This window comes from Vigna umbellata, chromosome 1 (assembly GCF_029865625.1).
Source record: "Vigna umbellata cultivar VRB3 chromosome 1, Vumbellata_1.0, whole genome shotgun sequence".
Lineage (NCBI taxonomy): Eukaryota > Viridiplantae > Streptophyta > Magnoliopsida > Fabales > Fabaceae > Vigna > Vigna umbellata.
In genome coordinates, this window is record NC_142165.1 from 14,840,971 (window position 1) to 14,866,096 (window position 25,126).

The 25,126-nt window shown below is 38.4% G+C and overlaps 1 protein-coding gene, 1 long non-coding RNA gene and 1 pseudogene across 4 annotated transcripts; 2 read left to right on the plus strand and 1 right to left on the minus strand.

Moving 5' to 3' along the window:
- The first annotated feature begins 3,207 nt into the window (after nucleotides 1-3,207).
- Nucleotides 3,208-10,286, plus strand: LOC148204759 (uncharacterized; annotated as a pseudogene). Its single transcript, XR_015779711.1, has 2 exons — nucleotides 3,208-3,946; nucleotides 9,984-10,286. The product of XR_015779711.1 is annotated as an uncharacterized LOC148204759 (transcript).
- Nucleotides 10,287-12,110: 1,824 nt separating this feature from the next.
- Nucleotides 12,111-18,239, minus strand: LOC148204760 (uncharacterized). 2 transcript variants are annotated; one of them, XR_015781652.1, is made up of 6 exons: nucleotides 18,020-18,239; nucleotides 17,698-17,884; nucleotides 16,376-16,476; nucleotides 16,154-16,226; nucleotides 13,099-13,390; nucleotides 12,111-12,680 (listed from the first exon to the last, which is right to left on the minus strand). It is a non-coding gene; the product is annotated as an uncharacterized LOC148204760 (long non-coding RNA). The 2 variants fall into 2 exon arrangements; XR_015781653.1 differs by lacking the exons at nucleotides 16,154-16,226; nucleotides 16,376-16,476 and having other exon boundaries at nucleotides 18,020-18,230.
- A 112-nt stretch (nucleotides 18,240-18,351) lies between these two features.
- LOC124840154 (uncharacterized) lies at nucleotides 18,352-22,078 on the plus strand. Its single transcript, XM_088096970.1, has 2 exons — nucleotides 18,352-19,294; nucleotides 20,535-22,078. Exons 1-2 carry the CDS (start codon nucleotides 18,489-18,491, stop codon nucleotides 21,841-21,843), a joined length of 2,115 nt encoding a protein of 704 aa, XP_087953096.1. The 5' UTR covers nucleotides 18,352-18,488; the 3' UTR covers nucleotides 21,844-22,078.
- Nucleotides 22,079-25,126: the final 3,048 nt, after the last annotated feature.

Genomic DNA, 25,126 nt, shown 5'->3' on the forward strand with positions numbered 1-25,126 from the left:
AATCAGCCGTTCGTCCTCGGACCGTTCGTCCTCAACCTTCGGTTTCCAACGCTCGGCAACGCCTGTGGACGAGCGTTCGAGCAATCAGCCGTTCGTCCTCGCCCACCGCACTCTAAAGCGCTCGACAATACCTGTGGACGAGCGTTCAAAAATTCAGCCGTTCGGGCAATAGCTTCCTTAACGGTCGACAATTCCCGCAGGAAGCGTTCGGTCATTCTGCCTCAAGCGTCCAGCATTCGGCCTAATGAACGTTCGGTCACCAGGTTTGCAACTCGACCAAACGGTCTCACCTATATGTTTAATATTATTTCTTACAGTGCAGATAAGCATATCTTGTATGTAAACGCGGACACCTGAGCGCCGTTCATCCTGAAGCACTCCTAAACCCGGTAGATGTTCGCCCAAGAACACCCGGGTGCATAAAGGGATACACTCCCACTGGTAGATGTTCGCCCTAGAACACCCAGGAGCATCGAACAAAGGGACACACTCCCGCTGGTAGATGTTCGCCCTAGAACACCCAGGAGCATCGAACAAAGGGACACACTCCCGCTGGTAGATGTTCGCCCTAGAACACCCAGACCATCAAACCTAGGGGACCATCCCCATAGCCTAGCTTATGTTCACCCAAGAGCATCAACTTTTCAAAGATTCTGTCGTTCAACATCGAAAGCGTTCGTCATTTGGTCTCAAAGCTCGACATTCAATTGTCAACGAGCGTCCACTCAGTCAGTCGTTCGGCCTCAACGCTCGACATTCAGTTGTCAACGAGCGTCCACTCAGTCAGTCGTTCGGCCTCAACGCTCGACAATCAAATGTCAACGAGCGTCCACTCAGTCAGTCGTTCGGCCTCAACGCTCGACAATCAAATATCAACGAGCGTCCACTCAGTCCGTCGTTCGGCCTCAACGCTCGACAATCAAATGTCAACGAGCGTCCAAACATCGCTCCTCCATCCATATCAACGAGCGTTCTAGAGCCGCTCGTTAATTCATTTCAACGAGCGTTCAAGAAGCGCTCGCCAATACATGTCAACTAGCGTCCAAACGAGCGCTCGTCAATCCATTACAACGAGCACTCAACAGCCGGTCGTCCATCCATGTCAAAGAGCCGCTCGTCCATCCATTACAACGAGCGCTCAAGATCCTCTAGTCAATCCACATCAACGAGCGCTCGGCAATCCATGTTTACGAGCGCTCACAAACCATCCTTACGCTCAACCGCTCGGCAATCCATGTTTACGAGCGCTCAAGAAATTGGCCGTTCGGCCCCAAATTTGTTCAACCTTTTGGTTTTAAGCGCTCGACAACCCATGTGTACGAGCGTTCAAGACAGTCGGCCGTTCGACTTCCGTTTGCTTTCAAGCACTCAGTCTCGCATGCCACTCGACCGCTCGACCTATGTGTCGAACATTCAAACAGTCCTCATGATCGGCCTCGCATACCACTCGACCTCTATCGCTCGGTCATACGTATCCTCACGTTCGGCCTCACTTGCCCCAGCTTTTTGCCGTTCGTCTTCGCCTCCTTTTGGTCCATCAAATTCCTCACTTGCACACGCTCTCTAGTTACAGCGAAGACAGCCTCCCTCAAACTCATAAGTCCTATAGTTACCACGTTCATAAAACGGAACGGTTAACTCGGACTTGGGGGGCATGTTATGTAGTAAGGATATTTATGTAATAACATAAATATCTTAGATATTTTAGACAGTTAAGATATTTATCAAAGCCACTCACCACATTTTTAGGTAAGGTGGTTATTTTTATTTTGCTTATAAATACAATGACAGGACAAAAGTCCAGGTACGTTCTCTTTATGCTCTAGAGATCCTGAATAATATTTCAGAGCAGTATCGTAATCATTCTCTTGAGAGCTTCAGCTCCATAACTCACATCTGACTTGAGCGTCGGAGTATCTTTGCAGGTACCTCCCCCTCCTTTGGCGAGTATGAAGAACAACAATGATTGGAGAAAAGCACGCGTCCTAGACAACCAGCAAGCAACCCAGACAGTCAAGAGCAACAAAGACACACAGGAAAATGTACACCGAAACATAAGTGTACAGTAAGTTAAGGATACAATGCTCTGTAAGAATTGTAGGTTCAATTTTGGCACACTTTTATTTTCTCTAAAGAATCAATATTAGGAGTTTCTTGATATTAGCTGTGAAGAATATATGTCAGTATATGCTGCCTCTTCAATCAGCAATATCTTTCACATTATATTTGTATGTTGACATTGAGTATCAACAACGATAAATAGTACAGATTAATGTAGTCAAAGACGTGTTATGTTTCGGATAATATTGATATTTAGATTATGGAAATCTTGGGTTGGCTCTCTCATCATACTCAAACTAAAAATTGTTAAATTTTGTCTGCAAGATCGTACATGGTCACTTTTAATTCTTTTAGAAAGCTTTTGCCTTGTTCACGCTATGCTTTGCGGGTATATGGTCAACCTAATGAAGGTTGGCGTTGGATACCTCACATCACTTAACATGGTTAACTTGGTTTCATACTTACCATTGTTCCCAACTTATGTTCGTCTTTGGTTCAACATAACAGACAAGAATAAAAAACATGTAATAGAAATAGAAACCTTAAACAAACATTCTATGACGTGATTGCCACACTACCTTTTTTTTAAACATATGATCAGAGATTTCCGTGCATAGAAAAAAATGTGTTCTGAGAAAAGTAACTTAATAAATGTATCTGAATACCTCAAGAAAAATAATTTTTGTTTGTTGGCCAAAGAATATCCTTGGTTAATATGAAAAACTAAACATGTAGAAACAAACTTCTAAAAAAAGTATAACATGGTTATAGTTAAGAAGTGGTTGTTAATGGTGGACATTTTTCACCTCATCCTGCACCCCCAAAATTACCTATATATCCTTCATTTAATTAATTAAAAGTCAAAACCTTCATTTAATTAAAAGTCAAAACCTTCATTTAATTAAAAGTCAAAACCGTAATTAATAAATTAAATTTTTTTAACCCCCAACCATTTTTCTAACTCCCAACCACATTCCCTTTTTATAAACCCTGAGCTGCCTTAGGTGCGTGCACTGTTCATGGTTTTTTTACTGTAATGTACAACTCCATTGAAATGGCACATAAACTTTGTGCATATTTTAATTAAAACTCCATACTAATTGTTTTTCTTTCTAATCCTTGGGTTTATTATAGAGTAGTAATACAATGACACGCTTACGTGTCACTTACATTCATTTGACACGCTCCACGTCAGCGTTTTCGAAAAAAACTTGCAGATTGAGTAAGGGTAAAAGGGGAAAGACCAAAATTTGGGTAAGTTTTCTTTCGAGGTTCGTTCGAACATCCCATTTAGGCCATTTAGGTTTGCTTTCTCTGGCGTATTGTTTTCCATCGTTTTTCATTGGCGCCTTCGATTTCCATTTAAAAAAGCTTGTTCAATCGGCGATTGTGAAGGTTTTTGACAGGTGTGAAGGTTTCGCTCTCAAAATCTTGTGCGTACTCGCTCTGCTTCTTAATCTCGTGGCCAATTCGTTCCAAAAACCTAACCCTAAAACGGCAAAAATCACGCTTTCGCAGGCTCACGTGTAACTCGTCAGCTACGGCTTACCCTCCAGTCTTCTTCCCGCCACCACCGCCCTGGGATATGCCGTGAACCGGACCAGCGGGGAGTTTACTGTCAAGCTCGGTGGCGCGTGCAAAATCAAGCTCCCGGCGGACAACTACGTTGCCACCTACTCCGACACCATCTCTTGGAAAATCGTGTAGGGGTAAATTGCGGAACTTGACGGAATTAGGGTTCGCGCATTCTTCAAGTGGTGGTCGATCACCGGAATCCGCTCCTCCGACGACGATATCGTCTTCGAGGTCGGCATGGTGACGGTGAAGTATCCATCGAAGAATTTCGATGATAGCCCCGCCCCCCAACACTCTTCTTGAGGAAAATGTTAGTTTTTTTTTCGCCTCAGTTTCATCGTGCTTAATATTTACTTTGATTATTATTTGCACACATATTTAATCGAGTTCTTCAGTTTATTGTTGTTGTAATGTATTGTGAAATCGAATAAAGTTTTGGATGTGGATAGAATGACTGAGAAAGCTCCACTGTTATATGGTTCTTTCATTTTTCATGTCTTGAAATATTCCACGATTGTCTTTTTATGTTACAAAAGCAAAATGTTGACACATGGCCATGAAAAAAAAAGTACTTTGTTGGTCTCTATTATATAATGAGTCTGATTAGTTGCTTGTAGTGGATGTGCTCATTAGAATTGCAAGCCTACGTTGCCCTTTGTTCTGGGTTTTAGTGTAGTTTATGGGATATAGAATTTCAAATGTCATCATTAAAGTTTTGGAGAATATTGGTACTGGTTTTTTGTTAATATGATTATAAGCATAACAGTTATTGTTAATGATTTTACTTGGTGTGTAAGATTTGACTACTTTTTTATAGACTGTGTCCTCCTACCAATCATATACTGCACCAATATATTTGATGAAATCTAACCTCAAAAACCACAACATTTGTTGTTCATAAGCAATTGAGTATAAAACCACATAAGACCTAATATATAACAATTTACTGCACCAAAGAAATGTGATTATTGTTATTGAATTTAACTACTTTTATTGTTGTAGAGAACATCTTTCAAAAATAACCACATAGGACTTAGTAAATAACCACATACTGCACCAATAAATTTGATAAAATCTATCTTAAAAACCACAAACATTTGTTGTTCGTAAGCAATTGAGTAAAATACCACTTAGGCATGACTACATAAGTACTTACTGCACTAATAAATGTGATAATTGATATTGAATTTAACTACTTTATTATATTTTATTTGTACATAACTACCTTAACAAATAACCACATAACACTTAAGATATAACCACTTACTGGACCAATGCTTGTGAAATCAGTTTTTCCTTCACTAATGCTACGAAAACTAACGAAATTTATGACCATTAGGGACCTTATCTTCCATGGATGTGAGATTCAAGAGGTAAGTAGTAGCCATGTTTCTATGTGTCTTCTGCCATCTGGCTTTGGCAAGGATTTTTTATTGGCTTTGTTCACTTGATATTGGAATATTGCAGAATAGCATATTTACCTTGCCTTCTAAAGATTGAAAGGTGGAAAATTTTTTTTTTTAGTATGACACTTGATTTTTGTGATGTGCATCATCATTTATTGGCAATTGGGGTTATAAGTATCATTCTTCTTTTTCCTTCTCATCCCATAAACCACATTTTTCCTCCAACCTCAATTAATATATTTGTTGAATGTATGAACCTATGTTTGTTTTAGGGTTGTGAATATACTGTTGTTCGCCATTTTATTGATAAAATGTAGCGCCATGATGTTATTCTAATATTAGTGTTGTAATTTTCTTAAAGAAAATTTGCATTTGGTTAGTATTATAATCTGAAATGCATGAAGGGTGTGGTTGTGCTATTTCATTAACCTGGAATGAAACATAGATAAGCATGTGCAGGGTTATGAAAAGCATATTTGGGTTATGAAAAGCATGTTGAAAGATATTTGTCTAGAATTGGGGATTGTTCATTTGTCTAGAATTTTCTTTTAGTTATAGTGTAGTAGAATAGTTAAATTCTGCAGTTTTAATTTTTAATAACTAGAAAGATATAATTGTAGATTAGTTTAGTGAATTTGAGTTTGTTTAAATAAACATTAGAGTTGGTTAGAATTAAGAAGTTAGTTTTTAGGATGAAAAAGGTTGTATAAACTGCTTGTTATTTTTGCTGTTACTGCAGTAGAAAATCTTGTTGTATTGAGCTGTTTTGATTGTTGTTACTGCACCAGAAACTTTATTGTTTTAACATTAAATTGGTGCAGAAAATTGTTTGTTGTTTTGATTAGAATGCTACAAAAAATTGTTTGCTGTTTTGATGCTGTTACTGCAGAAAAATTCTTTGGTGTATGGGTTAAAATTGTCGCAAGAATTCTCTACTGTTTGAATTAAAATGCTGCAGACATATTTTATTGTATTAATTTGATAAATCTTCTTTAATATATAATTGTATGGTGTGGGTGCAGAGCATGTATATATATGTATGAACCTGTTTTGGTTTTCGGTTTGAGTGAATCAATATTTTATTGGATTATGGAAGGTTGTTTTGTAGTTATAGTTAATTGGGTATGCATTTAAGAATTGAATTAAAATGTATTTGAAATGTTGCTGGTTGGGTATGTTGGATGGGTGACCGACAAATTTTAATGTTACATGTTTTAGCTTGATAAAACTATGATCATTGTCCTGTAAAACTTAAAATGCATACTCCATATCTGTCCACAACCACTGAAGTTCTATTAAATAGGTGAGTGATTACAAGTTTTATTTACAAAAGAATATATTTTTGTGTTGCCCAGGAGGTTGTTGAAGTTATTTAATGTTTGGATTTATATTTGTCATCTTACTTGAATTTGACTTCTTCTTCTGATTGAATTATTTAACTTTATACCCATTTTAATTTCATGAGATAGCATAATGGTTTGTAATGTTAACTGTGAAGTAATTGTTTCCAGAATGGTCATTTAAAATAAAAATTCAAAATTAACGGTGCAGTAAGTGGTTATTTGGTCATTCGTATGTGGTTAGTTCTTATACTGGTTATGAGCATCTAAAAAAAATGATTAAGTTTGTTGAATATAGTGAAAAACTATATTTGAATTAATCTCCCTTGTGTAAAATACACACATAGGGTTCTCTATTTATAATAGAAGAAATATGGGCTAAGCCCAAAATACAAATGAGAAATAATAACAAACTAATTAAAAGATAAAAGATATAATATATCTAACACTCCCCTCAAGCTGGAGCATACAAATTGTATGAACTAAGCTTGGAATAGATGAACTCAGTGTTGAACTAGATGATTTGTCTTCAAGAGTGTGAGGCAAACATAGATGGACTAACAACAGCTTGTGAAACTTCAACTTCAAAAGTGGATGAAGGAGAGCAGTGGTGGACAATGACAAGCTGCAAGGACTGATTCCCAATCAATGATGGATGAGTGACGGGATCAACAGTAGTAGCTGAAAGCTAAGAGCTACAAAACTGCAGGGACTACACTAAATCCTCATCAATGATGGATGGGTGATGGGATCAACAGTAGTAGCTGAAATCTACAAAACTGCAGGGACTACACCCATATTTATGTGACTTGCAGTGTCTTGGAAACGTACTCCCCTTAGTGTGAAGGTGGAAATGTGAAAGATCACAGTTGCTGAACCACTAAAACAAAACAAAATATTAAGCTACAATGCTGAAACAAAGGCATCAAAGATCCAAAGACATGTTGGAGGTCCAAAATTCTTTGCTGGACAACTCCCAAGTGGTGATACTTAGCCATGTATCACAAGAAGATCGGGCTAAACTCTAGCCCAAGAAGAACTGACGCAGTTGCGTCTGTCTGAGGCGGTAGCAACTGCAACGGCGGTTGACTGCTATAAAACTGTAGGGACTAAATTGCCATCACTGACTGATGGGGCCTGTAGTGGCTGGAAGCGACAAAACTACAGGGACTGCCATCACTAACTGACGAGGTGATGGGGGCCTACAGTGGTTGGAAGCATACGGTGCCTGGACAGCGGCAAACGGCGCGGGACAGCGGCAGACGGCGCGGGACAGCGGCAGACGGCGCGGGACAGCGGCAGACGGCGCCGGACAGCGGCAGACGGCGCCGGACAGCGGCAGACGGCGCGGGACAGCGGCAGACGGCGCGGGACAGCGGCAGACGGCGCGGACAGCGGCAGACGGCGCGGACAGCAGCAAAACAATGGCTGGACAGCGGCAAAACAATGGCTGGACAGCGGCAAAACAATGGCTGGACAGCGGCAAAACAATGGCTGGACAGCGGCAAACAGTGCCTGTACAGCAGAAAACGGTGCCTAGACAATCAACGGCGGAGACGAAGACAGACGAAGATGGCAGCAATGGCTGCTCTGGAAGGTCTGAACAGAGAGAGGGAGGTCCGGCAAGAGCTATGGAGGTGTCGCGGTGTAACTCTGACACCGGGAAGGCGGCACGTGCAGAACACGCGGCCGAGACTGGCCGAGAAGAAGCGGCGCGTGACAGCTGGTGCGGAGGCTTCGGAGGACGGGACCACTAGGGTTGGGTTGCGCTTCTCAAGGCGCACCTAACCCTTGACTTCGCCGGAGCAAACGGCGACGGCTGCGGCGGCGGACTGGCCAGAAAGAAGCGCTGCGTGGCAGTGCGTGACTGAGAAGTGGCTCTCGAAACCGGCGTGGTTGGCCGTCGCTCGAAGAGACGGTCCAGATCCGCAGGTTACCCGTCAAAACTGTGACGGTGACCGGCGGTGGCGACGGCGACGGAAGCGGCAGCGACGGTGGCCGGCCGCGGACAGAGGTTGGCGGCAGACAGTGGCTGGCGATGGTCGATGGCAGAGGCGACTGGTTGCACTGATACTAACTATGGCACAGATTTCAGAAGAAGAGAAAGGGCTGTCCACTGAAATTTTAGGGGCTGCCGGCGGCCATGGCGACCGGCCGCCGGCAGACAGCAGAGGCCACGAGAAGAGATCAGAGAACCTGCTCTGATACCATGTTGAATATAGTGAAAAACTATATTTGAATTAATCTCCCTTGTGTAAAATACACACATAGGGTTCTCTATTTATAATAGAAGAAATATGGGCTAAGCCCAAAATACAAATGAGAAATAATAACAAACTAATTAAAAGATAAAAGATATAATATATCTAACAAAGTTCATTATCAAGCATGATATTAATTAGCCCAATAAGTAGTAATTATTCTTCTATTGAATTGTTTTAGGAGAAGTACAGACAGTGACCATATAAATACATATTTGGATAATATTGAATTTCATGAATAACTTTTACAGGTGCAGTAAGTGGTTATTTGGTCATTCGTATGTGGTTAGTTCTTATACTAGTTATGAGCATCTAAAAAAATGATTAAGTTCATTATCAAGCATGATATTAATTAGCCCAATAAGTAGTAATTATTCTTCTATTGAATTGTTTTAGGAGAAGTACAGACAGTGACCATATAAATACATATTTCGATAATATTGTACAATAAGTAGTAATTATACTTCAAGATTGTTCCGAGACAATAAAAGGATGAATCTGAACATTAAAAGAACACTAGACTTGAATGTTGAAGCAGGAGTGAGGATTAACAAGAGCTTCCGGTCCTTGGTTTGTGCTAGAAGAGGTTACGAGAACCTGGAGTTTGTCGAACACGATGTTAGAAATTATGTGGCCAAACAAAGAAGAGCATTAACAGAAGATGGTGATGCAAAGGCACTCTTAAACCATTTCTCTTCCATGAGACAATTAAATAAGGATTTCTTTTTCGAGATTGATGTTGATGACGACAACCATATACTGAATGTGTTTTGGGCCGATGCACGAAATAGGGCAGCTTGTGAGTATTTTGGTGATGTCATATCTTTTGACACAACATACTTAACAAATAAGTACGATATTATGGTTTGTAACTCAGCTTATTCTTTTTAATACATTCTGCAAAATCTATTTTTCAAACTACATGCAGTTCTATATTTGTTTTCCTTTTAGAATGAAGGTGAAATTGCTGGTGTATTGGTTAAGACCGTGTTAGTGTGTAATAACTTTCATTTTTGTGGTGGGTACTATTGGTTGTAAACATAATATAGTGTGAATACTGGTGTATGTGCTCACTGATGTCATATGATGGGTTTTATGAATATTTATGTTTTTGTTGGCTAAAGACGTGTTGTAACTATTATATAATCACAGTTCCACTTTATGCATGCATTAGTTAAATACATATTATTTTACCAATACATGAAACTGAACTTGTCACTTTTCAATCAATTCTCTTCTCAGTCTGTCTGAGTAAAAGGTTTATGTATATGTTTATTTCAATATAATTTATGATAAAAGGTTTTTAAGTGTAATATTTAACAAGAGTATTGTTATTGCAGGAACAATTACAAGTTGTGCAACAACAGATGGTTTGTCAGTGGGTATTACACGAAGATAATGCTCATCGCAGTATGGTATTGAAGAAATGTGGGATGCTTTAGGCATTGATTAATTCATGAAGTAGGACAACATGACAAAGTTGAATACATTGAAGTATGGGAACAAATATTGAACATAATGTACATATTTTAGGTTGTTTAGTTTTTGTAATGAAGAATATGTTGTAATGTTTAATGTTTATGAATTTTACGATTGATTATAAAATGCTTTATGGATGAAAATTTAAGTTTGGTTATTTAAAAGTTTGGATGGCAATCATATTGATGAAATCTGTCCTAAGAAATGTGATGATTGATATTAAATTAAACCACTTTTATTGTTGTACATAACCTCTTTCAAAAATAACCACATAGGACTTAGTAGATAACCATTTACTGCACCAAAGAAATGTGGTCATTCAGATTTAATAAACCCCTTTTATTCTTGTACAAAACACTTTTCAGAAATAACCACATAAAACATAGTAGATAACCACTTACTGCACCAATAAAATGTGGTCATTGAGATTGAATTAAACCACTTTTATGACTGCACAAAACACCTTTGAGAAATAACCACATAGGACTTAGTAGATAACCACTTATTGCACCAAAGAAATAAGGCCATTGAGATTGAATTAAACCACTTTTGTCGTTGTACAAAACACCTTTGAGAAATAACCACATATGACTTAGTAGATAACCTCTTACTGCACCAAAAAATGTGGTCTTCAGAAATAACCACATAGAACTTAGTAGATAACCACTTACTGCACCAAAAAAATGTGGTCATTGAGATTAGTAGATAAAAACAACTAAGATAAATTTATTCGGTATGATAAAAACAACTAAGATAGCTTTTCATTTTTTAACTTATATGCTATATTAATTTTAGTTAGTTGCCTTTTAAAGTGGTTAATTTTATTTTTCTAGTTCTAAAGTGATTATTTTGCTTCTTTATATTATATTTAGCTTTAAAAAAGTTTAATGTTGACATGTTTTTATAGTTTAAGATTGTTTATAACTTTTAACGAATTAAAATAAGTTTACAGAAACTTGACGGGACAATAAAAATAATATAACGTGGTTATAATAAGGTTTAATCATTCACTAAGTCCCTATTTTCGCATGGAATCTCAATTTCGTCCCTTTCTTTCTGAAAATATCAATTGGGTCCCAATTTTAGGAAAATTGCAACAAATCGATCCTTTCCGTTAAATAGTGTCAAACGGCGTTAAAAAAATTTATGAGTGGATGCTGAGATGACGAACGAACGCTCGTCCACCAGCGAACGAACGCTCGTTCACCAGCGAACGAACGCTCGTCCACAGCGAACGAACGCTCGTCCACAGCGAACGAACGCTCGTCCACAGCGAACGAACGCTCGTCCACAGCGAACGAACGCTCGTCGACCACCGAACGAACGGTCGTCCAGTGTGGAACGAACGGTCGTCCAGCAGTAAGAGGTCCACGAGCGTTCGTTCGCTGGTGGACGAGCGTTCGTTCGCTGGTGAACGAGCGTTCGTTCGCTGGTGGACGAGCGTTCGTTCGTCATCACAGCATCCACTCATCAATTTTTTTAACGCCGTCCAGCCAATTTAACGGAAAGGATCGATTTGTTGCAATTTTCATAAAATTGGGACCCAATTGATATTTTCAGAAAGAAAGGGACGAAATTGAGATTCCATACGAAAATAGGGACTTAGTGAATGATTAAACCTTATAATAAAGGACTAGATACAGAATTTATCCACAAATTAAGAAATTTAAAATATTTGAAATTTGGATTTAAAGAGTATACAAAAATTTAAATAAAAAGGTACCATTAAGAATTAGAATTTGTAAACGTAACTTTCTCTGTTTACTTTGAACTTGTTTTAAATAAAATAAGAGAACATACATTGCTTTTCATACCATCTATCTATTTTTCCTTCAACCCAATAAAATATTGCTCCAAAATAAATATTAACTGTTTCATTTGTTTATTACAAATCAATCCCAAATATAATATGCTTTAACTACCTAAATCGAGGTTGTTACTATTTTCAATTCTAAACATTTATAAACAGAACGCATCATACCATAACCTTGACCACAAATTTCATACATTTCTCAAGGAAAAGTTAGAACACAATTGTTCATCATTAAAATTATCCCGTTTCTTCGTATTGAGTTAGGCCGTAATTACTTTATGGAGCTTCACAATATAAACTCTACTTATTTCAATCAGTATAACCTTGGACTACCTCCTCATCTGTGTGAATAGCTCAGGTGGCTTACTGCCGTCAACTCCACCAAATCCACTATTCCCTTGGCTGCTAAATGCTCCAAACCCACTTCCACATAAACCACTACCAAGCTGTCTTGATTGTCCAAAAGTAGGCTTGTTTTCATTATTTGACCGATTTTCCAATGCAGGGTAGGCTTGTTTTCATTATTTGAAGCAAAATCAAACTTTTGAACAGTTGACTTTTCAGTAGCCAAATCTTTAGTCTCTGGAATAACCATGCACCATTGTTGGTGACAAATGGAATTCAGACTGTGGGGGTATGAATAAAGCATTACCTTTTGACAAAACACTAGATGTAGACTCTGAAATTTGAGTTGGTGCTCGGAGGCTGTCAGCAGGTATAAACGCCTTTGATTTTTCCGACACCTCTTCAAGTTGAAGATGAGAATTTATAACGTTTGTTGCAAGTATATTCATAAAATATTTAAGTGTCAGAAACTTAAACCATAAGTTATCAACCAGGTCAAGAATTGATTGCAGCTCACATTTCATTTTAGAAGGGAATAGTGCTCTCCTTCAAATTACTAGACAGATGGACTGTTTCAGATAAAAATGTACGCACGAAAATACAAATGTACTACCAGAAATATTTAGAGCATGGTTATTATAATCAACATAAGCAGACAAAAAATAGAGGCAGCCAAAACAACAAGTATATTTTTATAGTAAGAATTCTTGTGGGGTTTCACAAAATAAAGCATGCATCTTAGCAGAAGATTTAAGACCGAAAATTTACAAGTAAGCTTACAAGTTCTGTACTGAAAAAAATTGGATCAGCTCCCCTACCTGGATTCCTTTGTCTTCTCCTTCACGAAAGTTAGCAGCTCCAACTCTTCTACAGGATCTAAGGTAGCTCCTTCTTGTCTAGATCTACAGAGTTTTGTCCAACCTCCTTACTTACTTCTTCCTATCCCAACCTTCTCTCTTCTATTTTTCCTTACTATTTTCGTTAAGTTTTATGAATGGGAAATAATAAGGTAAATTTCCTATAAGCAACATAAGAAGATTTTGATATAATGACAATACAGATTTCTGCAGAATTTCTTTTAATACAACATCTCTCGATTTTAGACACAACCTGTAACAAAGATTGAAAGGCCATGCATCATCCATTCATTCACATCTTACGGACCAACAAGGAGTTTAAGAAAGCTTTATCATTCAACAATCCATCCTCACACAAGCATAACATTGTTCTCATCAAACACAAGGTAGATACACAAGTAAACATATGCATACACAAAATTGTCACTACACCACTTTTCATTCCATGACCTCAAGAAATATTGAAATATTTAAGCTTGTTATCTGTAACTATTGTTACTAATCTTAGATATGCTTTCAAACAAAAAACAATATTTTATGACATAAAATATGCAATATTATTTTATGATGCATGTAAAAGTTCTGTATGAAAGTAAGTAATATGTAAATATAATTCCTCAGAAGAAGACAATTGCAGGAGTAAAAAGTAAAACCTTATGTTTTAAAGGTAAACGAAATTATGGAAATAATTTTATTTTCTCTCGTCCTTCATGGTGAATTAGATTAAAAAATTATCCTTTGCATGCTTCCAGAAACGACCTAAGGAATAAACCCTAATGTTGAGAACAAATTTATAAAGTGAATGCTATGTTAAAATATTTCACAACAAATTGGCCCATGTGTGACACCCCAAAATATAACAACCACATCATATAATTTAGGAGTCGACATCCCCAATAAAGAGAACAGTTAGAATATGACTTGCAATTTAAACACGAAATTACAGTCATCTAAAACATAATACATAGTTAAACTTAAACAATTTAGAGTATTTAATATCCAAAGGTCTAAATATCTAAATCCTAAGTAGACGGTGCAGCAGCATCATTCTCCTCTAGCTCTTGCTCCAAAGGTATCTCCTCACCAACATCTGCTCCCATCCAAGAGGATGATCATCGCAAAGAAAGCATACACAAGCAACACACAACACAGAAGCAAGGGTGAGCTAGATAAACAAGCAATAATCATACTGTTCAATCACTTACTAATCATCATGCTTAGTACATATAAAACAGTTAATACATGACACTTTAAACCATGACTCCAACACTCACGCGACTCAATCCGGATTAGTATAACTGTCGAACTATTGGTCGTCTTTGCACTTGCGTAGTTCAGTTGGCACTCCCCAACACTATGCAAGGTAAATCCCCCAATCTGTCTATGTCTAAACTCTAAGACTATAGACGAGGACCTCCCTCTACTCTCACCACTTACACTGCTCTCCTCTATCTGAGTATGAACAATGCTTCGAGTGTAGGGATAGACATACCAGTTCAAAGCTCCATACAGTTATACAGAACATCAACAACGCCCCACATATCACTTTCATCCATCTCTCCCCGAGATGTCCAACTCATACTCAAATTCTACACTTACATTCACAAGCATATTATCACAATAATTTAAACATATCTCATGCATTCACATACTGTCACATAAATCAATTTACAGTATACATTCCAAACATGTTACACATTTAACTCAACCCAAGAGCAAGGAACCTGGAACCGAACGCTACTTGCACGAACTCAGTGAGATTAACCATGCTAGGACGAACGCTCAAACCGAACACCTTGAACAAAATTGGCCGAACGCTAAAACCGAACGCCATATTACACTGAACAAAATTGGCCGAACGCTAAAACCGAACGCCATATTAAACTGAACAAGATTGGCCGAACGCTAAAACCGAACGTCATATTGGATCGCGTACTGTTTGGACGAACGCTCAAATATCCAGCCTCATCATGACCGAACGCTACCTATGAAAAGTACCTGGGGACGAACCTCATCGAGAACGAACGCTAATCGTCACTAAGGTACCAATACAAAACGCTACTATCACTAGGACGAACGCTAACACTTGCTACCTGTGAGTATAAGACCGAACGCTATTATCACTTAACACATGATCAAGGCCGAACGCTAACATCACTAGGACGAACGCTAACTGATCACTAACACGGGCTCAAGGACGGACGCTAAGTTATCACTAACACTTTCCAATGGACGAACGCTAACTGATTCCTGACACATACCAAGGACGAACGCTAACTCTCGCTCGCAGGGAACAAGACCGAACGCTCACGACATTTTGGCCGAACGCTAAATTGGTCTAGCAATTGGTCGAGCGCGCGTTCTGCAGAATTCTGCAGAATTATGCAGAAACACCAGATTTCCAGAAACCCCATTTTTTCATCCTCTCCTTCTCAGATTTGCATCAGATGCAGTATATATGATTTTAAATCAAATAAACATACCCAGCCCCCCCTTAGCTCACCGTAATCAACCTGAAACAGTCCAGGTATCCACTCACTGCCCACCTTAACTATTTCCAGAGTTTTTATTTGATAGACTACTTCTAATTTTAATCTTACTTTCCCCCAATCTATAAGACCCATGGATTCTCTAAAGATTATATGATCCCGCAAATGTCACAAAAACCAGATTCATGGCCATAAGCACCCAAGACAAAGCACATACGTAACCAATATTTTCAAAGAGAATTAAAACCATGAATATACTGAACAAGACAACACCCATTATCATAAGTGCTTAACATCCCTATCATATGGCTCACAAAACATTCTTCAGATAACCCAATGAAAACTGAACGAGACCAAAAGAAAGCCTAACCGAACTCAACAATTAACAAAGATGTATTAATCACAACACACATGAAATCAATCGGAGATACATTAAACCATCCAACCAAACAAGCAGAACAGTAAAAATCAAAGAAATCAAACAAGCATATCATACATCATCCAAAATTATAACTAGCTCCCCTTACCTTGAAGATGAGCAGTATATCCTATTGGAGTTCTCTAACAGTACCCTCCACACAGAGCGGAACTTGACAGAACCTACAAATCACCATATTGGTGATAAAACATAGCTCTTAGAGTCCAAATAGACAGAGAATGGAAGGAAAACTTACAAGGTACGTGAACCCAGCAAATTCACATGCCCTATGTTCTAGAACAGTGAAAGAGAAGGGGAAAAGGAAACTTACCGATTGGAATAGGAAATTGTTCCCTGGAAACGAAACCCCCTACTCCACAGACACTTAGGCAGCACCAGAATCAACTCTCTATGGTTCCAAGTTCAGAGTATCTAGAGAGAAGGCAGAGAAAACCTTTAGGGCAAAAGTTTCTTTTTAGAGTGAGAAAGGAAAATAGAAAGAAGAATCTGACTTTTGGGGAAAGACCCTTGCTAAGGTCATGTTCCCTTAGTTTGGGCCTGGCTGCCTCCAACTGGGCCCAATGGCCTTATAATTTTCTAGGCCTTTACACCATGGGATCTTCAAGGTAACAGTCAAATTTATAAAGTGAAATATGTTAAAAATTTTCACCTACATGTCATAAAAGATGTTGACTTATATAGAATTGACCCATGGGATCTTCAAGGTAACAGTCAAATTGGATTGTATAATTCAAACTTAACAAAAAATCACTGATATTTTGGTGTTTTGAAAATATGAAGAGCTTTGCAGAATAGGAACAGAAGAGAACAATGAATGGTACTTATTTAGCCATAAAGATAACAACTATCCAGCAGGAACTCGCACAAATACACCAACTGCAGCAGGGTTTTGGAAAGAAATTGGAAGAGACAAAGCTATCTATTCAAAGCATGACTTCATAGGAATGAGGAAAACCCTAGTCTTTTACAAAGCTCAAGCACCCAATGGACAAAAATCAGATTGGATCATGCACGAGTATCGACTTCAAACACACGAAAATGGCACACCACAGGCAAGTTTCACAAATTATTACATTCATATAACTAGACAGAAAGAAGCTATTCTTCTCATGATTTAATTTTGTTCAATAAAACTTAATCATGCATTGCTTTTTTTTTTCATTATAACTGGAATATATCTGTACAAAAATTTATGATAAACATATGGGGTATGATTGGATTCAAAATAGAAGTGCTTTCAAGAGTTTCTCTACTCTTTAATAACATACTAAACTTTTCCAACTTTACATCCAAAAACATTCATAAACTTCAATATATAAAGTCATTGAAATCACATTTCCAAAAGCACTTAAATATGTGGATTTATGGAAGTAAGTGTAATTATTATGATACTGTGTTAGCTTTTGTAACTCTTAAGCCATAACTTTTTCTTCTTTTTTTGAGTCTTATGCGTGGTTAATGTAGTTTTAACCGTTTGTCTCTGTTTTTTAGTACAACGATTGATCATTCAATTAAAAAAAAATGTGATATGGTTTAAAGTAGGATGAAGGATGGGTTGTGTGTACAGTATTCAAAAAGAGACTAACAACCATGCGTAAACAATCACAAAACAGAAAGTTTAACTCCACATACCTTGTTCGGTTTCCTCTTTTCCGCAACCCTAGCTTCAAATTTCATGTATCTCACTCTCCGCTCCTGTGTTGACTCTCTAACTACCAAACTTGTTTTCTCAATGCGTCTCACTCAACAGCTATCAAACTCGTTACCGATTCAGCATTTGCTCTTCTCCCTACCGCAACTTTTTCTCAGAACTTTCCCCCTTTAGTTTAGGGTTTTAAAAAATCAATCAAAAATTAAAGGAAACATAGACAAATGATGACCAACAGAAGAAAAACCTCATATACTTTCTATTCTTCAAACACTACAAAGGGGAGAAAATAGAAAGGGGACGAACCTTCCGCGCTCCACACCGTTCACGACCGATAACAACTTCTCCTTCGCCTTCGACTTCGCCGGTAAGAACTTCTCCGATCACGTCCACCCTCCGGTGGCAACCATGGACTTCTCTCTTTTTCTTTCTTTCTCGCGTTCTCTCCCGATCCTAACCCTAACACGAAAAGTGTGTCTTTCAAAATGAAATGGTCGCTTTGAAACTTTCAAATCAGCAGCTCACCTCAGAAGCAGCCCACAGACTGAAATGACTTAATATATCCTTAATGCTGTTAACAATTATTGGGTCCCATGGCGTGTCAAATGAATGTAGATTCTTTTAACCGTGTCAAAGAATCATTTTTCTATTTTTAAACTTCGAATGCAATGCACGTTAATTATTTCGTGTGTAAAAGTAAAAGACAGACACGCCCCCATGTCACAATGTGGAAAGAACTACAAGAAGATAGCCTCTGCATTTACAGAGACGAAACATGTCTCCGAACCTCATCCACCTTAAACCTCTTTCTTCTTCTTCTACTTCTTCTTCCATCTTCTGCTTTCACTCTTACTCTTCACTCTTTACTCATACTCTTTCAAAACCTTTCTCGCTCTCACAATCCATAACCTCTTTGTCCTCTCTCTCTCTACGTGCAGCTCAATCTGATGCCCATCACTCTTCAACAACCCCCATTTCCCTCCCACATCTCCAGCAACCACAACACCAAGAAGACACAGAACACGAAGAAGGTCATGACCCAGATGATCCAAACTACAATTTCTCCGACAATGACGCATGGGTTTCCTCCCAAGACCCTCAAGACGGAGAAAAATTGTACCTTGAGGAGAACCCTTTTACCTCGTGGCATATCGATGAAGAGCCTGAAATGAGTTTGGAGATTGATGAAATGGGGTGTTGTCAAAAGAGGGAATTGCGTGAGGCTGAGGGCGTTGTGGGGGAAATTGTTCAACTTGCAAGGAACTTGCCTCAAAATATGACTCTGGAGGAGGCTTTGGGTGAGTATGAAGGAAGGGTCAATGAGAAAGATTGTTGGGAGGTTCTAGAAATACTTGGGGAGGAGCGCCTCTTGCTGTGTTGTGTATGTTTCTTTCAGTGGATGAGGTTGCAGGAATCATCACTTGTTACACCTAGGGCCTGTATTGTGTTGCTTCCGCTGTTGGGAAAAGGGGGGATGGGTGATGAGGTGATGGGTTTGTTCAGAAACTTGCCATCTAGCATGGAGTTCAGAGATGTTCATGTTTATAATGCCACAATTTCAGGACTTCTGTATGGTGGCAGGTATACAGTTCTTGCACAATTATATGGTTTGCTTTGTTTCTTCCTTGCTGCTTTTGTGCTTCCTACGACTGGTAAGATTAGCTTAAGTAACAAGGATTCTAATCAAAAATAAAAATGCTTGTACCTTTTTCTGAGGTTTTTTAAACTCTGTAGCAGCTTGATTGAGTTCCTTGTTATACGCTTGGAATTGTGGTTGAAATGTGATTGTGGAGACCCCAAAATCCTTGACATTGCTATCACGATCAGTCTTGGATCATATTTTAAAACCTCTGTCTTTTGCTTAGATAAGATATATCACATTTTCCTTGCATACTATTTCAGTTGTCACTATTATAATTTTTCTAATTGTCCTTCTCCCATCTCCTGGAAAATGTAGAAAATAATTGTGTGCAACATGTCTGTTATCTTATCATTCCTGTAATTCTAATTAATGCTGATATCTAGAAAACTGAACAAAGACCAAACAAGATGATGTTGTGACTTGTGACATGCATATTCTCTCGCTGTTCTGATGCTAGTGCATCAGTTTTGGCATGATGTTTTAGGTTGTCTATATTCTTTTCAAATTCTCTTAAAGGGGTATAATTTTGCTTCCAAACTCCATTAATCCTGTGGTGAGAAACATTGTTTTTGTGTATTGCTCTATTAAGGCAGAACCAGAAGTTCATATTTTCTTAAATGTCTTTGTTTTCTAAATGTTTCTGTATTTCTGTTACAAGTGTCCAATTGTGGAAATATGGTTTTTGATAGAATATAATTTAAAATTTTAATTGAATGTTAAACATTAGTTGGTTACCACGTTGATGATTTGCCTTTCTGGGGTTTGAGCAAATCATAAGCATTTCTCTTCTACCAATTTAGTTTTTCCCTTATGGCAGATGAAAATCTTCTTGTTTACCTCTTGGGTGTTTGGTCTTATGACGTGGTTATTTTGTTACTAAGAAAACTTATAAATGACTATAAAGTTTATGAAACTTAATTTTCTACATGTCAAAAAATTATGATATTTCACATCACTTCACATGTTTAGGCGCTGCTTTCCAACATAATACTGTGCTACGTTGGGGGAATACTAATTAAGTATCGTAAACACATTTAATTCCTTACCAAGAACTTGATGTTACAAAAAGTTATTTCATCTCTTCCTACTACAAATTATCTTACTCTGTTTTGGTCAGCATTTTTTTTATGAAATGCTATACAATGTATTGTGTAAGATTTTATCGTGTTCTTATTTTAGGTACGAAGATGCTTGGAAAGTGTATGAGTCGATGGAAATAGAGAATATTCATCCAGATCATGCGACATGTTCTCTTATGATTACCGTTATGAGAAAACTTGGCCATAGTGCAAAAGATGCATGGCAATTTTTTGAGAAAATGAATAGAAAAGGGGTCAAATGGAATGAAGAAGTCCTATGTGCATTAGTAAAGTCTTTTTGTGATGAGGGTCTGATGCGGGTAGCTCTGGTCATTCAATCCGAAATGGAGCAAAAAGGGGTTTCTTCAAATGCAATTGTGTACAACACTCTGATGGATTCATACTGTAAATACAACCATGTAGAAGCAGCTGAAGGGCTTTTTGTGGAGATGAGAGCCAAAGGGATTAAGCCTACTGTAGCTACCTTCAACATTCTAATGCATGCATACAGCAGAAGAATGCAACCCAAGATTGTAGAAAAGCTAATGGCAGAAATGAAAGATGTTGGCTTGAAGCCAAATGCCGAATCATATACTTGTCTAATCAGTGCATATGGTAAGCAAAAAACCCCGAGTGACCTGGCAGCTGCAGATGCATTCTTGAGGATGAAGGAAGTTGGTATAAAATCCACCTCACATTCTTATACAGCACTAATCCATGCATATTCAATTAATGGCTTGCATGAGAAAGCTTACATAGCATTTGAAAACATGAAAATGGAAGGTATTAAACCTTCTGTAGAAACCTACAATACTTTACTAGATGTGCTTAGGCGGGCAGGTGAAGCTCAAATACTTATGGAAATATGGAAGTTGATGAAGAATGACAAAACCGAACCGACACGGACAACGTTCAACATTCTTGTTGATGGTTTTGCTAAACAAGGTCTCTACATGGAGGCAAGAGGCATAATATCTGAGTTTGGAAAGCTTGGAATGCAACCAACAGTGGTGACATACAATATGCTGATAAATGCACATGCAAAGGGAGGGCAACTCTCAAAACTGCCACAGATATTCAAAGAGATGGCAGTTCTTAAATTACAACCAGATTCTGTAACTTACTCGACTATGATATTTGCCTTTGTCAGATTTCATGATTTTAAGCGGGCATTTCTTTATCACAAGCAGATGGTCAAGAATAAACAGACTATGGATGTCAGTTCTTATCAGACTCTTCTGGCCATTCTGGAGGCCAGAGCTGCTCGGAAAAACAAGGATTGGAGAGCCTTGCTTGCTCAGATTAAAAGTAAGACTGGTGTGAAAGTGATTAGGCAGAAAGATGAGTTTTGGAAGTACTACAAGAAAAGACATGTAAGAAAAAATAGTTCTGATGTAAGTGTACAGTAAGTTAAGGATACAATGCTCTGTAAGAATTGTAGGTTCAATTTTGGCACACTTTTATTTTCTCTAAAGAATCAATATTAGGAGTTTCTTGATATTAGCTGTGAAGAATATATGTCAGTATATGCTGCCTCTTCAATCAGCAATATCTTTCACATTATATTTGTATGTTGACATTGAGTATCAACAACGATAAATAGTACAGATTAATGTAGTCAAAGACGTGTTATGTTTCGGATAATATTGATATTTAGATTATGGAAATCTTGGGTTGGCTCTCTCATCATACTCAAACTAAAAATTGTTAAATTTTGTCTGCAAGATCGTACATGGTCACTTTTAATTCTTTTAGAAAGCTTTTGCCTTGTTCACGCTATGCTTTGCGGGTATATGGTCAACCTAATGAAGGTTGGCGTTGGATACCTCACATCACTTAACATGGTTAACTTGGTTTCATACTTACCATTGTTCCCAACTTATGTTCGTCTTTGGTTCAACACAACAGACAAGAATAAAAAACATGTAATAGAAATAGAAACCTTAAACAAACATTCTATGACGTGATTGCCACACTACCTTTTTTTTAAACATATGATCAGAGATTTCCGTGCATAGAAAAAAATGTGTTCTGAGAAAAGTAACTTAATAAATGTATCTGAATACCTCAAGAAAAATAATTTTTGTTTGTTGGCCAAAGAATATCCTTGGTTAATATGAAAAACTAAACATGTAGAAACAAACTTCTAAAAAAAGTATAACGTGGTTATAGTTAAGAAGTGGTTGTTAATGGTGGACATTTTTCACCTTAACTGGGCTGTGATCCAATAATAAACAGTTTTATACGAAAATGTATGTTTGTTCACTAAATTGGGTGACCTAAATAATTAGGAAAGCTGCTTGACCACAACCAGAAAAGAGACTAAAAGTTGGGATGAATTAATGGTCCTTCAAGTAAAAACATGTCAAATGCCATACAATCCGTGATTGTAAATCCTTCCTCTTCCTTTTTTGGTACACATTCTTCATAACTGAAAACATCAAGGCATGATGAAACACATGAAGTACTTTAGAAGAAATGATAATGCTCGTTTTATTAATAAATTTAATCTAAGTAAGAAAAAATAACCAATTTGGTTATAATTCAAAGATAAGGGGAAAACAAAAAAAAAAAATTATAAGACTTAGATAAGATGAATATGGTCTTTCAAATTCTAAGATTCTGAAAGGATTACTTAAATTTTGAAAAGAAAAAAAAATCCTTACTACTGCACAGGTAAGGAGAAGTAAAACGCTTGCTGCAAATCTAGGAGAAGAGAAGTGGAGAGCTCGTGAATTTGGAAGGAGATCCGTACACTGCATTTCAAGATTTGCAAGGAGGTCTTCAAGAGGTAAGGGGAGTTGGATTTTCTGTATGTTGGTAGTTGTTGCATGATGTAGATGCTGGAAATTTGGGGTTTGTGTGTATGGTTGGATTGAAAATGATATGTTGATTCATGTATGTAATCTTGTATGTTTTGGAATTGAAGGAAATTAGGATTTTGTAGCTTTTTAGTTATTTGGAGAGGAAGTGAGGTAGTGATTTTGAGTATTTGGGGTCTAGAGTGTTATTGAGCATTTGGAACAGTTTCACCCACTGTATTATGACTTGTTAGAGCCATCAAATTGATAAAAATAGGTGTAAAGTGGTAGAATTGGATTTTGAGTATCTAAGTTGTGAAAATTGGTGTTTTATGGTTGAATTTGAGTATGAATCCCTTAAGAATTGAATAAGGAACGTTTATAATCAATTAGGTAAGTTCAATCTAGTATAAAACATGAATTAAGGGTGTTAGAATTTGATTAAAAAGGGTTGAAAATGGTAAGAGAGGTTCTGACCTCAAATCTGCAGAATTCTGTATTCTGCAGAATTCTGCATCAGGTCACGCCCGGGCGCCCCACTGTCGCGCCCAGGCGCGAGTGGCACTGGAAATGCCGCGCCCAGCATGTCGCGCCCGAGCGCGAGATGCTGCGGAGCGCGTTCGTCCGAGCCAAATTGGACGTTCGTCCAATTTGCTCGACCAAGCGTTCGGCCTTAAGTTTCTGTGAGCGTTCGTCCTTCACTTCAACTTGTGAGCGAGCGTTCGTCCAGGAGTGTTCGTCCGCGAGCGTTCGTCCAAACTGAGCGTTCGTCCACGTTCGTCCAAAGTAAGCGTTCGTCCATAGCGTTCGTCCAAAGACGTGTGCGGCCTGTTACTGAGCGTTCGTCCACGTTCGTCCAAAGTGAGCGTTCGTCCGTAGCGTTCGTCCAAAGACTTGTGCGGCCTGTTACTGAGCGTTCGTCCGCGTTCGTTACCCCGAGCGTTCGTCCGCGTTCGTCCAAAGTGAGCGTTCGTCTGCGTTCGTCCGTGACGTTCGTTCAAAAGAATGTTCAGCCTGTTGTTGAGCGTTCGTCCCGTAGCGTTCGTCCAAGTGTTCGGCCGGTTGTTGATCGTTCGTCCTGTAGTGTTCGTCCAAATCATCAAGTGAGCGTTCGTCCAGATCATCCATTGAACGTTCGTCCAAATCATCAAGCGAGCGTTCGTCCATATTGCTTAGACAACGTTCGTTCATATTGTTTTGTTGACGTTCGTCCAAGAGTGTTCGGCCTGTTGCAAATGGCGTTCGTCCAGAAACGTACGTCCCATGGTGTTCGGTGAATAGTGCTCGTTCAATGAGTACTCTACCAAAAATGTATTCTAAATCCATTTTTCTATTAAATTGAACTATGTGTACAAATATTTGGAATGTATATTGTGATGGGATTTATGTGAAAGTATGTGAATGCATGAGAATGTATGAAATAGGATGGTTTAATCCTTTAGTACATCCCTATTTATGTACGAATGTCTCAATTGGGTCCTCGTTTTTTAAAGTGTATCAAAATGGTCCTTAATTTTGAAAATTGATATCAATTGAGTCCTTTCCGTTAAGTTGGGTGGACGGCGTTAAAAAAATTGATGAGTGGATGCTGAGATGACGAACGGACGCTCGTCCACCAGCGGACGAACGCTCGTCCATCAGCGAACAAACGCTCGTCGACCACCGAACGAACGGTCGTCCAGTGTGGAACGAACGGTCGTCCAGCAGTAAGAGGTTGACGAGCGTTCGCTTTCTGGTGGACGAGCGTTCGTTCTCTGGTGGACGAGCGTTCGTTCGCTGGTGGACGAGCGTTCGTTCGTCATCTCAGCATCCACTCATGAATTTTTTTAACGCCGTCCAGCCAACTTAACGGAAAGGACTCAATTGATATGAATTTTCAAAATTAAGGACC

What these genes read in the sequence shown, in the direction of transcription:
- LOC124840154 (XM_088096970.1), top strand. Translation starts at nt 18,489, where the DNA reads ATGTCTCCGAACCTCATCCACCTTAAACCTCTTTCTTCTTCTTCTACT. An exon ending in GGACTTCTGTATGGTGGCAG is followed by an intron (nt 19,295 to 20,534) that starts GTATACAGTTCT and finishes TTCTTATTTTAG; the next exon opens with GTACGAAGATGCTTGGAAAG.